This window comes from Diprion similis, chromosome 5 (genome assembly GCF_021155765.1).
Source record: "Diprion similis isolate iyDipSimi1 chromosome 5, iyDipSimi1.1, whole genome shotgun sequence".
NCBI classification, from domain to species: domain Eukaryota; kingdom Metazoa; phylum Arthropoda; class Insecta; order Hymenoptera; family Diprionidae; genus Diprion; species Diprion similis.
Genome location: NC_060109.1, coordinates 1,599,116 through 1,612,188, shown reverse-complemented (window position 1 = coordinate 1,612,188; position 13,073 = coordinate 1,599,116). Strand labels below are relative to the sequence as shown.

Below are 13,073 nucleotides of genomic sequence, written 5' to 3'. Positions count from 1 at the left end.
GACTTACATTTGACTTATCGCAGGCCGAATTAAATGAAGTCTTTGTTCGTTCGCAATCGGCAGGGTAAAAGTTTATTTTGAAAATACTTGTCGTTATAAAAAAATACGGTGCAAAAGTCCAGTAGAATTTAAAATGGAGGACGTTGATGTTATTTCGATACCGTTTATTCGTGAACCTGTAAATTGTAAAAAAAAATATTTTCCAACATGTCGTCACGTGAAATGCAATGATAACGAAAAATTACGATGTTTCTAAAATAACTGATTGAATCGTTAATTAAAAGATTTGATTTTAGAAGCACGTTGCCAAAATATGCATTTTGAACACGGATACACATTTTTAGTTAACGAAATGAATCGAACCTCTTTAAACACTTGCATTATTAATAATAATTGACTCACGCAGGCGGAATTTCTGCAAGTCACGTACGATTTCAACGGAAACTCAGGCGTTTTTACTAATTTCTACCATCTGAATTTTTGTTTGGGTTTACGATCGCGAATTAAATTTTCCTAATCCTGATGCTATTATGAAATTGATTACAATAAAAACGTTTCCTTAGATTAATTTAATGAGAAAATTTCCAAAGGCAAGAATCAATGAATGACAAAGAATATATGCGAAATTTTATTCGGGGCAAAAAATGTCATAACAACAAGCTAGATTTTCCAACAAAATTCAATACTCTTTATTCAATGAACCACATTACAATATGACATGATATAAAATATTCACTGAAAATCTTTGAAATTAGCATTACGTCATAACTCAACAATTTCTTTGAGTAAAATTGCCAAAAACTTGTCAATTGCGAGAAGTTTAATAGAATTTTTTCTTCGCAGAAGTGTCGATATTCTGCAAAGTATTTTTCTCGAAATTGGGATGCTTCGAAAAACTGAAAATCGGCGCTGATGTCGCGTACCTCGAAATAAAGTTCGAGGTTCGAACTGAAAATGAGTTTTGTACTAGGTGTTACTATTCTTTTTGATCATTGTCGAATCACTCGTTCTATATTTTCCTATAACTATTGCAATAATTTGATGTTGGTGCAAGAATAAATCGTCTTTGAATATTTATTTAACTGTAAAAGTGTAGTAAACTACAAAAACAGATCCAATATAGTAATAATAATAAAATCTAGTATTCACAACTATAATCACACTACACTGTTAAAAAAATTTAACTAAACATAATATCCCAGCAAGTCGACTTGTTATTATTGTTATCTTTCCGTTAGTGAATATGGCATAATTTTTTTTAATTTCACCATTTGATTTATCATATCAACATTTACTTTGTAACTTTTACTTTTTCTTTACTCGAAATGGTTAAATAAGCCCAAAACCTGGATTAGTGGACCTGCTAGGACATTATTTCTTTGTAACCTTATAATTGGTTACTTGTACCATATTGTTTTGTAATATCAGGCATACTCTGCTCTAGAATTTTCAAGTTAATGTTTAAAGAAATATAACTTTTCTCATATGCATCGACATCCATCGAGCGGATGAAAATTGCACAATCCGTGTGGTTATTCCGGGTATAATAATAATAGACGTTGAGGATAGACGCAGCGCGTTCTGCGCATGCGCATGACTACAGATGGTTGCCTACAGCGCAGGAGTCTCGAGTAACACAAAAAGCATTAGGTATGAGTAAAACGATTGGTTATACGAAGTCTCGCCGTGTCTAATGAATATAAATGAAAGAAAAGAAGGAAGAACGAGAGTGTCGTGTTCGAGGGGGGAGGGAAGAAAAGGAAAGAAAATAGAGAAACCTCAAAGATGATCCGCGCTGCTCGCAACGTGCGCGCGATTCGACGTCGGTTTCTGTCGAGTCGACCGAAAGTCGAGAGCTGCTGTCGAGTGGTGGAAACCGTGATAACATCACGTGTGCTACAGAGCCACTTGCCGCGTATAAGACGCGTCCAGAGTAAAAACTGCACTCGAAGAGGATATCCGCCGGGGCTGCATCCGCATTCATTCAAATCGCAGGACACACGCCGAGCAATATGGGCAAAGATAATCTTACCGCGGTGCTTTACGACATAAACGATCTCCGACTGGTGAGTAATGTGTAAAAAAAAAATTTCTAAGACACGCTGGGAAAAAAAATGGAATTTTCTTTTTTTCTTTTTCCTACCAACATTGTCTGCAATTATTTCGTATATTCGCCTATTTTGCAACGAACTAAATCTTCGACGTTCGACATGTCCGAGGAATGAAGAAAACGACTTTATCGATGCGTAGACTCATCGTGACTGTAAAGAATCGTGGGAATACGGTTTTTCATTCGATTTCGGGATAAAGTTATAGTTGAAAATTTGAGATCGAAAAAATTTATCAAATCTTGTTCAACGATCGCGTGATATCTCGAAGCGAGGAAATTATCGATCGATGATCCACGTAACAGGTGGGATTTAATACGCGATTGAAGTTCTGCGTTCACGTTAATTTATATATCGGCTTCTCTCTTTTATACACCGTTCAAAGCGTCTCTACCGCGATTAGAATTTTTGGAGTTGCGCCGCTACACCTTATGTATATAGATATATATATATATATATATATATATTTATACACGCGCAGCCCTGATACGGTCAAATTAAAATTCAATGCTGACCTAAATATTGTGTGTAGTATATACTCTATATTCCTATGTAGGAAGCTGAACACAGTATCGATTTCTTAGCATGTTCCGCTCTTCGAGCTGAATTGTACGTCTATATATATATGGTATAGTGAGGTGGCAGTGACGTCCGCGAGACACGTGTATTCTCAGCTGTTGGGATGGCATTATTTGCGAATTGGCGAATTGCGCAAATTTTGCACATTGAATGGTCTTCGAATAAAAACGAAACAAAAGAGAGAGAGAAAGAGAGAGAGAGAGAGAGAAAGAGAGAGAGATAAAACACAAAGAAAGAATATTTCCAAATTTTTTAAAACATCAACACCGAAAACGGAATCGTTTAGATTTTTCTGATTTTCGTTTACTTTTTTTGTGTTTGTTTCGTTTATTCTATCATTTTCTCGTTTTACTTATATTAGTAAGCTCCTTCCGAGGTCTGAATATAGAAGCATTTTTTCTTTACTTCACGTTTCAGGAACAAACTGACATTCCAGAGCCGAAAGATGATGGTAAGCCTTTTATTTACGGACTTGTCATTCGTCCGCTGTTCACGTGTGACGTACAGCTTATTGATTAGCTAATACTTTTACATCCAGACTGACGCGACTTTACGCTAATCAAACATACGAGAACCCTAAAAAAAAAAAAAAATTACAAAACAAAAAAAAAAAAAAAAAAAAAAAACCACATTCATCAAGTTTTTCGAAAATTTCCTCAACCGTCACGTCTAAACACATATTAGAAGCAATTATTGAATATTGTAATTATCCGGAGACACGCGTGTCGCTTTTTACGCTTCAAGGTCGGGTTATAATTCCATTCTCTAACGGAATTTGCACACGTTTTTCGTCAACTTGCCGCAGCACTTGTGTAACAGAAAGATCAATACCCGAATGCGGATATGTGTGTTATATAATACTTACGCACACTGCAAGGCTCGTGTAGTCGGTAACTCGAAAAATTTATCAAATTTAGTGAAGGTAGAATTTATGTGTACTCAGCCGTTTCACGTCGCGTACATACGATATAGCAACGAGTGTACCTCGGCCAACGTTGATAACCGTCAACACCGATCTTGATGCAAGCCACGTGGTCCGTTACGGCGACGGCCGCCACTTTCATTGATGAAAATTATAATTTCTCCAAAATTTTAGTTACGAATCGGATTCCCCATGGTTTTGGCGCCATGAAAGATTTTTACAGATTGTATCGGATAAAAGTAAAAACAATTTGATTTGAGGTTAACTTACAAAGTCGTTTTTACTCATCGATTTCTCATTATTGGTAAAATATTGCAGAAAATTTTTGTTCAACTAACTTGTGATTCCAGATGTACGGTAAGATACAGTCGATCGAAATATTCATATTGAGATATGATTCTATTTGCAGAAAAAATGACAAATGAATGACAGATTTATCTTGATTATAGATACGCCAAGATATATGTATACAGTTGACCGAAATATCCATATTAATGTATAATTCTATTTACCAAATGAGACAAAAGTGTCTTTCGTCATGTATAAACAGTATAAATTTTTTAATAATTGTCTGAAAATTCCTTAGGTTTTTCTTCATTATCTTTTTTTTTTTTTTTTTTTTTTGTTTTTAGTGGCAAGAATTTTTTTTCTTAAAACCGCATCGAATAAATCAACGCCGGTAGAAATAAAAACTGATCTTCCTTTTCCTTTAAACGCGCAGTAACTCTTCTTCTTTTACCTCGGTTATCGGATGTAAAAAATTGAATTTCACAGCCAGGAAGAATCCTTGAAACGCAGCTATATGTCCAATCAATTATTCACGCGGCAGAGGTATAAAACGCAGCTCAAAGAGCGGTTTCATAATTGTATAGGCTAGCGTTGATTCCATCAGCGAACGAAGATTTATCTTTATAAAGCCAATCGATGGCAATCGACGCGAAATATACTCGTGTTATATTTTTAGCCATTGACCGTTATAGACATTCCGATATTATCTAATGAAATATCTATAACAAAACTATTTTCACTCTGACCGCACATTTTATTTGACACACTTGTTTTACACGACCATCAGTCATAATCGGAAATCTCACAATATTGATATTAATTGCATTTTTATGACTTCATAATACTTGTCTTCATTACGCACGAGACAACGATCATGTCATAATGTTACACTGTTCGAACAATCATCTAACATATGTACACACAGGGAAACGATTTTTTTTTTTTTTTTTAATGAGAATTCATTCTTAGAGAAATTTTTTTGCATCAATTTTTATACCCATGTTCGTTTTCATTTAGAAATGAATATGATTAGCTTTAGTCTTGTTTTATCGTTGGTTGAATTTCGTTCAGTCAAACGAACGCGAGTTGACTCAACGAGTGTCTTTCTCTGTGTGTATAGTTTTATGGTGTTGAATAAATCTGGTCTCCTTACTATCCAACATCGGGTTTTAGTTGACTCGACAATTTTCGCTACTATGTGTTAATTTTCACAGAGGTACTCCTGGAGATGTCTTGCGTTGGGATATGTGGATCCGATGTTCATTACCTAGTGAAAGGTAGAATAGGCGACTTCGTCGTAACTTCGCCGATGATCATCGGCCACGAAGCAGCTGGAATTGTCAGCAAGCTTGGGAAGAATGTCAAAAATCTCAAGGTATTCCATTTCGATGGTGCATGCAGAGATTTTCTTCATAAACTGCAGCTTCATTCCATACAGGAGATAATGTTCTTTCAATTCAATCGATATCATCGATTTATACCTCGAGTTGAATAACAAAAAAAATTGATCAAATTTATACCGGATATCTACCAACATTTAGATGATTTGAATCTTTCAACTGTCGAAACTGATGAATTCTACTCAAGTCGTTACAAAAATTAATTCCACAGTTTGGAAAATATTTCTTTCCAATCGATATCATCAATCTTGACATTGAATTAGATTAGAATTCAGTACAGACGTTGAAGCAGTTCGATTGAATGCAGGGAAAGATATTTTTTTTTACTCGGTATCATCGGCCATGACCTTGAATTAAATAACCAGAAAATTGTGACAATTATTTGGAATACGAAATTTGCGACGATTTCAACTATTTTTGTTCTCAATTTCGATGAATTTAACTGATGATTTACTTAGGATAAGTCGAATTATAATTCGAATTAATCACGCAAGCACAAAATTTTATGGACATTTTTGGAAAAATTCCATGCATGTACAGAAAAGTATAAGGAAAGTGAAAAAACTAGAAACTAAATCGGTGAATGGGGTTCAAGGTTGGCGACCGTGTTGCCATCGAGCCAGGCGTACCTTGTCGAGTTTGCGAATTCTGCAGAAGCGGACGATACAACCTCTGCCCTGACGTTATATTCTGTGCTACGCCACCTGTGCACGGAAATCTTAGACGATTCTACACCCACGCTGCAGACTATTGTTTCAAGTGAGTAACGCATGCATCGAGTATTTAAATTTTCCCGCCAGTTTCGTTGTCAGGTTTGCCAAAATAACAACATCATACCAAACCAATCACGTTACCAGATCTTGAGAAAGAAACTGAGCTCGAACTTCGGTATCTTTTCTACATACTTAAACTAGCCCAGAGTTATCGATCAACGGTGACCGAGACCTAGAACGATATAATCGCAGTTAATGGCCTACATGATGTCGTCAAATAAATCCTTGCATTTCTAGTTCATCGAACTCTGCGCACTGATTGATTTTAGACGATTAGTATGGGTCGCTTATCTCAAAACTGTTGAAGGGGTTCCAATTCTCGATAACTAAGGAATATTTCGAACATTGGTTGAGTCGAAATGGTACCTTGGATACAATTGCGGTGGATGAAATGGTTCGAGTTACTCACAAATGAGCCTGAAGTTGATAGAACATTAGTCAAACAGCCTATGAACATCTGGTACACAGATGCACCACATTGACATAATAAACATGGCCGCTGCTCGAGTTGAATGGAATCACATGAGTTGAGTTGAGTTGAGTTGAACGGGTAGAGTTGGGTTTTGGAACACATCCTCAGATCATTTGACTCACATCAATACTACCAAAACAAAGTTATTAATTAGTCGCAATTTTTCGAACATTATTATTCTGCTTGTATAAAATGTTTACATGTTTTTCCGAGATCGTTTTACCACATGATTTCGAAAACGGTTGGATTAAGTCTAAGATACACAGCGTTTTAGGTTATGAGTCGATTAATGAACGACCAATTTTATGAAGAATATAAAATGTATCAATTCGATAAAAGATTTCGATCATCATACGTGACGGTACCGCTAAACATACTACTTTAACGGCTTAATATTATGTCCTATTATGGATCGATGCCAATAATCTCGTTACACAATATTTAGATCATGCTAAGCTCGATGACCCAGATTTCAAACCAACAGAAAATTCCATAAAATAGAACGACGTGCATGACGGATTAGACTGTGTAGAAAATCCCCGAGTCACGTCCGGTTTTTGTATAGATCAGTGCGGCAATTTCCGAACGAGTAATACTGTTCTTTGAAACTGTCAACCCAGTAAAGAAACGAATCTTGCTACGAATCCAGACCTTTCAGGAAGTTGATTTTTGATTGATTACAAGCTGCTTTTTACCCTGACATTTATGTCAGTTCGATTGAATATCGCTGCAATACCAATCATGACTTATTTATGACTGTGATCCTAAGGAAGAATCGTCCTTCATTTGATCTACCGTTTCACGAATCACATTACAATAGCTAATAAAGCACGATTGTCCAATTAGGTTGCCGGATCATGTTTCCCTCGAAGAAGGCGCACTTCTGGAGCCTCTTTCCGTCGGTGTCCATGCTTGTCAGCGGGCCGGAATCACCCTGGGTTCCAAAGTGCTGATTCTTGGTGCCGGACCCATCGGCTTGGTCACTCTTCTGGTCGCGAAATCCCTCGGAGCTACAAGAACCGTGATTACAGGTAGGGTCAAATGTCACTTGGAAACGTAGATGAGGTTTGACATTGATGGATGGATGGCCATTACTCACGTCCTGAAATCAAAACGCTTTAATCGCGGCCTAAAAATTTGTAGTCTAAGTCACCGTGTGTTTATTGCGATGGGAATATGGTTGGATTAGACCAGCTATAAGCCAGAATGTATCCAAAAACGATTTTTGGTAGATTGTTTGAATCCGTTCTCCAGAAATCTGAATTTTAATCTTCAACTTTAAGGAGTTTATATCGTCTGTTGCTTCAAGAGTTCGTTATTACAAGCGTAACTTATCTGAACTTAAGTGGATATTTAGTTAAAATTTATAGAGCGACTTTACACTTATATGGTAAAGGAATTCCAAATGGTCGATAGAAACTGTCTGGAGACTGGAACCTGCAATTTTTTTTTGTTTTTGTAGAATAAATTAAAAATTCGAAAGGTAAAAAGGTTCTCATTCTTAGATTCAATAACTGGTTATAGAATGATGCAATTAGAAACTCAGATTTCATCAGAATTAAAAAATGAATAGAAGTTAAGTTACAACTTAAGTTCAGTCAATAGCTAATACAGATGATTATAAATATAGTTGATCGAAATTCCATTGCTAATTTTCATTGAAGTATGAGAATAAAATGATTTTTAAATCATTGTACTGACAGGACAGGACAATGAAATTGCAACACACTTTGAATCGTCGTCATTACTTAGACCTACATGAACGTTGTTAATAATCAGTCAAATATTTATAAAGCTGTATTTTCCATAATAATCGCGTAAGAAGCAACACGAGTATATTCCAACTACAATCAATATTATACATGTATACTTTCTTCCTTGATGCTATCGTTAAACATCTCAACGAATTCTGCAGCAATTCTGCTAATCTGACCATCGAACGATTTAAATAATATCTCTATAAATGTAAATTACTTCGACAAATGATTACCGTTTGAAAAAAAAACACTTTAAGGTCAATCTTTAAGGAAACTTTGTTTAACGTAGATCCCAAATCATCGCCACGGTCAGTACGTACAACGCTATGATTCGTTATTATGTCTGAATGCTTGTGGGAGGATTCCATGCATATTTTAACTCACAGTATTTTGTGATAATACTCTGATACTCGTAGTGTTGACTAGGAATGGTTAGATGGACCACGTGCGTGCCAACCAACAAACCACATCCGTAATGATATATAACACCCGCTGTATCTTTGAGGTGATAAATGTCTGGGTCTTACACGCACCAACAGTTTTTCAACTGCTATTTCCATGTGCCACACAGTAGAGGTTGGAATTATACAAAGACACTGTGAAAACTTGAAATTATTTATAGAGATTACAATTAATGGTTCATGGTTAATGGAGAATGGTTTTACAAATTTTACCAACCAGTTTTATCTCATGCAATAAGTATCTTTTTATAGCATGGGCATTGAAAAGTCCACTCTTTGTGGCAGTTTTCGTTCCGTAAAGTGACGCTTTATACGGCAGCGAACAAAGTTGAGGAATAAAGTCTTTATTCCGCAGTTTTGATGCGCAGTTCGAAGTGCGCATACCAAACTGCCGAATAAAGTAGCTTCGTCGAACAGATCGCGACATAACCTCACTCTTCGTTTTGCTTTTCAATGCCCATACCGTAAAAAATATTGTACGTGGCATGCCCGTAAACCGTTTTTTGGCTCAGATAATTTCAGTACTCGCTTCCGGCTCGCCTTCAGCTCGTCCTGAAATCTTTATCCTTGCCAAAAAAACAGACGGTTTACGGGCATGCCACATAAATAGCTATTGTTACAGGCGATAAGAACCGAGCGTATTATATTGTCGTTTTTATACGAATCTACTGAACAAAATATTACTGATAGGTACTCATAAATATTAAGTACTCATATTAGTGCAGAATAAGGGTAATTCTTATTAGTGCAGCTCATTTGCTCATTCGCTTAGTGCTTATACCGTGCCGTACGCCGGACTCCATAAGTCGTTAAAATGATCGTGAAAATTCTTACACCGAGGTTTTTGGGGTCACTGATTACGAATCCGGTCTCAGATTTTCCAAAATTTGTCGCCGCCATTTTGTATTCGCCATTTTCAATTTTGAAAATCAAAATTCAGATTCGTAATCAGCAACCCGAATAAACCCACTTTCACTAAATTTCAAGTTATTTCCTTGGATAGATTCTTCAAAAATGAATTTTTCCGAAAAAAACGTAATTTTTTTACTTTATTAATTTATAAATCTTAGAATCTAAATAATTATGCTAATTAAAATGTATTTTTATGTTCGTTCATTTCTTCAAGGAATATCCAAAATCTTCATCAATATAACCAATGCATGATTTGACTGTCATTTGAATATTATTGTTTTTGTATTAGTTTAAAATGAGAAAACCTGTTGAAGCCTTGACACCAAGATTATAAAAAAATACTAAACTAACTAAATAGTGCAAAAAACCGGATCTCAATACATGAAAAAGTAACCAAATTAGAAAAATTCAACAAAATCGAAAATCGGTTCCCACCATGCTTCAAAGGGTTAAGGTGGTCAGCCTGCGTGGCAATCCAACAAAACTCGCGCATGCGCAGTCAAACATTAAATCTGCTAAATTTCACCGTTCCGTCCTTTCGGTACAAACTAAAGATTCGTGAAACAGCTAATTGCAATGAATTTTCAGACCTCGTACAGACCCGACTTGACGTAGCTAAGTCTTTTGGTGCCGATGCTACACTTTTGGTCCAAAGATCCGACGACGAAGCAACCTTGATCAAGAAGGTTCACGACCTGTTTGGCAGTCAACCAGACAAGACGATAGATGCCTCAGGTGCCGAATCGTCAACTCGCTTGGCATTGCTGGTCAGTATTGTCAAACGATGATCCAATTCATCAGTTCCCAAAATCAATTCACAGTCTCAATAACTGCTGGTATCAATTCTAGGCTACTAAGTCTGGTGGCGTAGCTGTGCTCGTCGGAATGGGCCCAGCTGAAGTAAAACTTCCACTCGTCCAAGCACTGGCCCGAGAAATTGACATCAAAGGAGTCTTTCGTTACGTCAATTGGTGAGTTGAAATCTGACCTATTTTATATTCACTAGTCACGCTGAAGAAAATATCACTCTTTTCACTTAATGATACTCGTGAAATGCATGATATCGTTATCATAATGGTCTAAAGATTCTTCGAATTACAAGAAAATGACTTAACAAATGTGTTACAAGTTAACGGTTTAGTGTGATTATAGTTGCCAATGCAACGTTTTATTGTTGCAACAACATTAAATGATCGCAATAGTTACAAGAAAATATAGTAGGAATTACCTCAACTATAAGGAATAGTAAAACATAATAGATTTTCTGGTTACATCTACAAAACAGTTGTTTTCATTTTGTACCCAGAATTATATTTTTCGTCTATTAATTGTGAATTAAGTCACTTCGAGTATTCTCTTGGTTTTCCCGTCCATACTCATGTTTCGAAAAATCTGCAGAAATTCGATTCCTTCATGATCCAAGCATCCGTACTCCTATAACGATCATTACAAAAGTTGGAGTAAAAAAAATTTACATCCAACGCGAATGTGTATTTGTGTTTTAGTTATCCAGCCGCATTGGAGCTCGTAGCAAGTGGAAAAGTTGACGTAAAACCGTTGATAACGCACAACTATGACATCGAGGAAACGCACGAGGCATTCGAAACAGCGAAGACGGGCCGTGATGGTGCTATAAAAGTGATGATTCACTGCAAACGTTCTTGAGATATAATTTATTTCATAGATGTTACTATGGTTACCGTCAAATTTTTTAGAATAATTTAATTATTTTGCTTCGGGCATATGTTAAATTACCAAACAAGTAAAAGAAAGGGGAAAAAAGGTAAAAACAACCAAAAAAAAAAAAAAAAAAAAACAAACAAACAAAAAAACTCATTCCGTCGCAGCGTACCTTACCTTACCTTGATGTTGAGAAATCAATAATCCTGTGATATATTGTAACGCGTCGAGTATCAATTATGACTAGAAAGAGAGGAAAAAAGAGATAGTTTTGTCAATGAAGGTATAAAAAAAAATCGTATTCAATATCTCGTAACGATCGAGGTCGACAAGTTCGATCTACGAAAGTGATAATAAAATAATAATGAAATAAACTGAGAACAATAAGATGAAAATACTATGGTACAAAATGGATAAATTTATTCTGGTTGTTGAAAAACAATTAATTTTCACAAATAACATATTTGCGTGACTGTATAAGTGAGTAAAAACCTTTGAAAAGTTAATAATCCTTGTATATATCTTCGACACCTTTCTATCTTGCAGAAATAAAAATAATATAAAATAAACTGTGGCGATAAAACTTCGTATAAACTCGCCCGATGTGAAAGAATTTGTTGTAAAATAAGACTATTAAAAATTTGAATCGTCTCCAGAGCTTCTGGTTCAAAACTAGAACACTTTTAAGTCTGCTTCAAAAAATCACACAAGAGAATCATAGAAGATATAGTTAAACTTTCAAATCACTATGAAAATATTTAAATCAAATTTGAAAATTTTATTTCCGAAGTATCTGTTAATTAGTCGAAATATATTTTCAACTTTTTTCACCGGGATTGAAGTTTTCTACTGGCTATCTGTTACTGCATCAAAGTTTTGATCCAGGTCAGTTTATGAGTTTAATCTTAAAATTGCATTATTTTTGGGGGCCTGGCTGATTGCGTTATGACTTTGCGATTTGAGATCAATCGAAATCTCGTTTATTCACGCAAGCAACGTGCTCATTACTTGAATATCTAGAAGTTGGTTTTTTTTTTTTTTTTTTTTTTTTATTATTCCTGGAGATATTTAATTAACTGAAAATAATGCAGATTACAAAATTCAATGTAACCTCCGAAGGATTTCAACAGCTTAATTGCCAATTATAAGGGTTCAAAAATTTTTTTATTTGTGCTGTACGAATTACAATCTGCAAAGCTTTATGCAGATATAATCTGTTGATTAATTTGCGAGGCCAGACGCTTATCTATTTTAACAACCGTAATAAAAACTTATCCACTAATTTCTGTGTATACGCAATTGCAATCCTCCATTATGGCATGACGTTGCACTAATTCAGTCTCAGTGCGTATATCATTTTTGACGGTAAAAAATCCTTTTCAGTTTAGTCCAGACTAACCTGATACCTAAATTTTTCGATTTTCATGCAAATTAAATTATTATCGTTAGATGAAGAAAAAGTACAGAATATCTAATTTTCTCTCTTTTATTCATCAATTAAATCGTAACATAACAACGCTTGCTGCATATAACATTAATTTAGCTATAAAATAAGCACCATAAACTACCTCTAAATTGTTCAACGATAAAAAAAACTCTACATCATTTCTTCATTCAAAATCAATCCGTTAAGATACTTCAGCAGTCGATGTAATCTTTTGTGTACAATAAGTAAATATATTTTAGCTCAGCTTTGGGGGGGGGGTTTTACCCAAATCTCT

At 35.4% G+C, this 13,073-nt stretch overlaps 1 protein-coding gene across 1 annotated transcript; it reads left to right on the top strand.

The window, feature by feature from the left end:
- The first annotated feature begins 1,898 nt into the window (after window positions 1-1,898).
- LOC124406274 (sorbitol dehydrogenase-like) lies at window positions 1,899-11,435 on the top strand. Its single transcript, XM_046881629.1, has 8 exons — window positions 1,899-2,066; window positions 3,105-3,138; window positions 5,112-5,272; window positions 5,893-6,056; window positions 7,389-7,573; window positions 10,261-10,439; window positions 10,522-10,643; window positions 11,178-11,435. The coding sequence occupies exons 1-8, from the start codon at window positions 2,013-2,015 to the stop codon at window positions 11,335-11,337; spliced, it is 1,059 nt and encodes a 352-aa protein (XP_046737585.1). The 5' UTR covers window positions 1,899-2,012; the 3' UTR covers window positions 11,338-11,435.
- Window positions 11,436-13,073: the final 1,638 nt, after the last annotated feature.

Excerpts from the sequence above, each read along its gene's own strand:
- LOC124406274 (XM_046881629.1), top strand. The coding sequence starts at position 2,013 with ATGGGCAAAGATAATCTTACCGCGGTGCTTTACGACATAAACGATCTC. Across the intron at positions 5,273-5,892 it reads AGAATGTCAAAAATCTCAAG|GTTGGCGACCGTGTTGCCAT; the intron begins GTATTCCATTTC and ends ATGGGGTTCAAG. Across the intron at positions 7,574-10,260 it reads TACAAGAACCGTGATTACAG|ACCTCGTACAGACCCGACTT; the intron begins GTAGGGTCAAAT and ends ATGAATTTTCAG.